Here is a 4,801-nt window from a genome sequence, read left to right on the forward strand (position 1 = left end):
CAAATTTGCAATTCTTCTAACATTCAAATTCGCAGCACAACCTCAACTTGGCATTTGCAACTTCTCAAATCTGTCACTGCAAGTTCAAATTTCGCGCCTTGACTTTTGCTACTCTTTTCGCGATATACTAGGTGCAAAACTGATTTGTGCACTTGTAACTTAGTAGTGGCGAGAGGAGAGGGGAGGGAAAGGGGGGCGGTTTGCGGAAATGGAGTCGTTTTATTGGTTGGCGCCTAGCCAATGAAATCGGACTTATATTCTACGCGATGATGTCACGACACCCGCGGCCTCGCGTTCGCGCCACTTTGGAATGCAGTCATCGCGATGGCGGAATATAACGATCCGAAGGTAAGTTTTTCTTTTTATAAAATGTTTGTTATTAAGAATAAAACAACCCCCCCACACACACTAATAATAAAGTGTATAATATAATATTAATATTATGTTTCAGGAATTGCTGCTGAACCATTTGATTCAAAGGCTTTCAAGTGATTGATTATAATAAACATGATTATATATATATGAAATCAGTGAACCTAAAACACTGAATAATGTTAGTGAAATTCATACATAGACATTACTGAAAAGCTTATTACAAACATAAGTTAAAAACTGAACACTGCCCAACGTTATATATAATTTATTCATTTGTGTTACTGAAAACCCTCTTATAAACACTAGTGAAATAAACAAATCAATGATTTTTACTAATTTAAATGTGGAGTACATACTAAAATATTCTTATATTAATATTAAATTAAAATTATATTAAAATTATTTTATTGTGTATTTATGTAGATAATGTATCTTGGCGTGTCTAATAACAATCTGGCTTCTTCAACACTGTCTTTCTTCCGTGAGGCAGTTCAGAAGTTTGGATTTCCACTGAGGTAAAAATTGGCCACTGGCAATTGCTGTCTATGACTTTTTTATGAAATGCACAGAATAGAGTCTTGAAGTGTTGCACTGATGCAAATATAATTTAAATAAATATGGGAGATAATGTATGCTACACTGCTATTAACCAACCTAATTATAACCACTAGATTTTGGCAGGGTCCGGGGCGATCATGGAGGAGAGAATGTGGATGTGGCCAGCCTTATGTTCTCGGTTCGGGGAACAGGAAGAAGTAGCTTTATTGCGGGTAAAAGTGTTCACAATCAGAGGTAAATTTGAATACAATATGATTATTCTGTGATCCTAACAACTAAAAAAATATCCCCACCACAGGATATTTTTATGCTCAAAGTAACCAGAGGTGTAATCATACTAACTTTACTTAAGTAAAAGTAGAGATACCTTACAGCGAAAATGTAAAGCCACTCTCTCTCTCTCTCTCTCTCTCTCTCATTAGTGCTTTTCACACTGCATTTAACCCTGGGTTTTCACCATTCTAAACATTGCACTTAACCCCGGGTAAAGGAATGTTTCTTACTTAAAATTTACAAGCGGGGTTAGCATTGGGAAATTGTTTTGCTGTGCTAACTGCATTGTAGTGCAAAACTTGTACAGTGTGAAAAGATGGAGTGTTATAATGTTACGACTAGATGTTTAGCAAGACAGACAACCAGTCGTGTACTTCATATTACTGTGATGTCAAACAGCAATAGAAAACATGACAATTGGAGTGAAGAAGAGAACGTTTTATTTTAATCTTTATAGTCCGAAAAGTCAGTTTAGGATAAACTTGTTCGGCAATATATAACATGAGGATGTGCAATGTTATAGCCTTAATGTAAACTAAATATTATATTGTGTGCAGCATTCAACAAAACAGTGACACTGACACCACAAATATGCAAATACAGACATTAAGCCAGGGTTTAGGAATGTAAATTTTATATCAAGCTTTAATGTCCAAATAATTTCTTTCAATTGATTATTTATTTTATTCATAATTTTAGATAGTTGTGTCATAGAGTCGGTTAGTCCATCACTTACCAGTCATTTTTGTGAAATAATTACCTGAGATACCCGAGTTCAGCCAGTTATGGGAAAGAACTGAAGCGTTTGTGTACATATTGTTAGGCTTTCTTTTTTTACTATATATTTTAAAAACACAAAGCACTATTAATACATATTAATATTTCAATCAAATCACAATAAGTAAATCATGTCTTTATTTAAAAGATATAAAAAGTGTTGCCTTTTTATATATTAAGACATCACAGAGGACTGCTTAAGTAACAACCAAGTCTTGTCTCCGTCTCAATTTCTGTTAGGCCCATATACTTTTTAAAAATATTTAGTCAAAAATATTTTAGTCAAGTAGATAGTTAAAGTTGCTTTCTCTAATATCTTTGATACTCAAAAGTACAAAGTAGCCAAAAAGCTACTCGGGTACAGTAAGTAATTACATTTACTCTAATACTTTACACCACTGGTAATTACCATGTGTTTTGTTAATATTCTGCAATAACATAAATGCAAGGTCTCTCCTGATACTGTAAAATGATAAAAGTTTACATTTTGAAGTTATAAGAATATTATAAAATAAGCAAATCTTAAGAACTCTTTGCTGGTAATGGGTCTTGTCTTGTGACTCTTTGGCTGGGTTTAATTTTTTCATGGAAAAAATGGTTGTCCAAGGTTTTTAAATCAAATGTAATTTTTTTTTTTTAAGTTGCCTTGCCACCAAGCAACATTGTAAATGTTATGCATCAAGTATTATGTTTTCTATGTATTGTCAAATTATTTGAAAATAATGTAACCCTTAAGTTGCAGGTTCCCCCTAGTAAATGTCAAGACAAATTACTTGTTTTCTGTGGGAATTCTGTTAATGGGCAAATATTTTTGTTTCTACTCCTTTGCTCAAAACAGAATAGAGCGATTGTGGCGCGATGTGTTCACTGCCGTTACCTCCCATTTCTACCATGTCCTGCACCAGCTGGAAGAAGATGGACATCTTGATCTGTCCAGCAGTCTGCACATCTTTTGCTGTCACTATGCCATCATCCCACGCCTCCAAGCCCACCTCGACATATTCCGAGATGGATGGGATAACCATCCTCTTTCAACTGAGGGCAATCTAACTCCAAATCAGCTGTGGCACCTGGGGCAGCAGTACCATTCTGAAGAGTGTGATGAAGTAGGTCATGTCTTGCTATTTTAGTTTTTTCTATTAATTCATATAAACAAATGTATCATTTTGAACTAATTTATCACTTCTTACAGATTCTACAGATTCCACAAATAGATTGGGAAAGCAGTGGTCTTATCCCCAGTCACACAAATTCTGGCATCCATGTCCCTGAAACTGAATGTCCACTGAGCCCACTGGAACTAGATGGACTAAAGTCTACTGTGGACCCAATGCAGCCATCAGACAATTTTGGGGCAAATGTTTACATAGCAGCACTGCAATACATGCATAGCATTGGTTATATCTAAGACGCTGTAAGGATCAGCAATGTATAAGTGTGTGGGGGTGGGGGAGACAAAGAATGTATTGATGTTTTAAACTTTAACAGGCAAAATAAACTTTTTTCAGCAAATTTTTAAGTAACTTTTTATTTTACTGTTTAGCCTTTCATTTTATTACAACAGTATTGCCATCAAAGGTTTTGACATTTTGAATGCCAGAAAAATAAGAGAAAGTTCAGTGTGTTTCAAAGTTTCAGTTGTTAAACTATTGAAAACAAAATAACAGTTAACAGTATGACTTGAACACACTGACATGAACAGTTCGGTAATTTAATAATAGATCAAGACCTGTATTGTGATGGAAGTAAAACAGCAAGGAAAAAGGTAAAACAGTAACATCCACAACATCTGTTTTAAGGTCTGAAATGGTCTCCATCTTTAAGAGTCTGTTGTCTCATTTTATATAAGACCAAAACCAATATCACTGGTGGCAATACAACTTTGCAGGTGATTTGTGAACTGCTTGTAAGTGGTGTAATGAGCAGGCAAGCGGAGAATGCAAAAGCAGGTAGAGGATGTGGGATGTTCTGCTTGCACAACCTTCACTTGCATGTCCTTCATAGGTTGCTCCCAGCCAACCCAGAATTTGACCAGCTGCTTCAGTTGAATCTGATCAGCTAAAATGGGACAGACATATGGAGACCAGGGGACAGACAGTTACCAAAACTATTTTTAAACAAATTTTGGGTAACACTTTTAGTTTAGGGTCCAATTCTCACTATTAACTAGTTCCTTAATAGCATGCATTTTGCTAGGCTATTGGCTGCTTATTAGTTCTTATAAAGCACATATCAATGCCTTATTCTGCCTGAACATATTCTACTTTCCTAATCCTAAACTTAACAACTACCTTACTAACAATTTAAGCAGTAATTAGGAGTTTATTCAGGGTATATGCAGGAATCCTGAAGTTAATTTCAATACCTTTTTAAGACTTTTTGAAGACCATCTCAAAATATTTCAAGACCTCATCGCCACTTCAAGTTCTAATCAGCAACAAACCTTTAACTTAATAAACAGTTGTTTGCAAATAAATCTATAGAGCACAACCATACGGTCGGCAGGCGATGGGGCAGAGGACGCTGTCGTAGCTGTTCTGACAAGTTCAGCTGCTGTCGTGTTGGGTAGTAATGTCGCTGGTGGAGCACAAAAACTGGCGATGGACAGCTGCTGCTGCTCTCTGCGGCCAACGGCAGCCTTGTGGCTAGCACCGTGCATGTGGGACTTGACAGCGTTGATGCCCATCGAGGCTACGCTAATCTTCTTTTTACAATATGTACAGTAACCCTCGCGATTGTTTTCAGCGACAGGCTTCAGCCATTGTTTAAACCCATCCTTGTCCAACCAGGAGTCCGCAAATTTACATTTCCCATTTCT

At 36.2% G+C, this 4,801-nt stretch overlaps 1 protein-coding gene across 1 annotated transcript; it reads left to right on the forward strand.

Annotated features, from left to right (window-relative positions):
• The first annotated feature begins 324 nt into the window (after positions 1–324).
• On the forward strand, positions 325–3,482 carry LOC127642563 (uncharacterized). The gene is made up of 5 exons (XM_052125198.1): positions 325–348; positions 799–890; positions 1,057–1,167; positions 2,822–3,089; positions 3,176–3,482. The coding sequence occupies exons 1-5, from the start codon at positions 325–327 to the stop codon at positions 3,389–3,391; spliced, it is 711 nt and encodes a 236-aa protein (XP_051981158.1). The 3' UTR covers positions 3,392–3,482.
• The last annotated feature ends 1,319 nt before the right edge of the window (positions 3,483–4,801 follow it).

This window comes from Xyrauchen texanus, unplaced genomic scaffold (assembly GCF_025860055.1).
Source record: "Xyrauchen texanus isolate HMW12.3.18 unplaced genomic scaffold, RBS_HiC_50CHRs HiC_scaffold_697, whole genome shotgun sequence".
Taxonomy (NCBI): Eukaryota; Metazoa; Chordata; class Actinopteri; order Cypriniformes; family Catostomidae; genus Xyrauchen; species Xyrauchen texanus.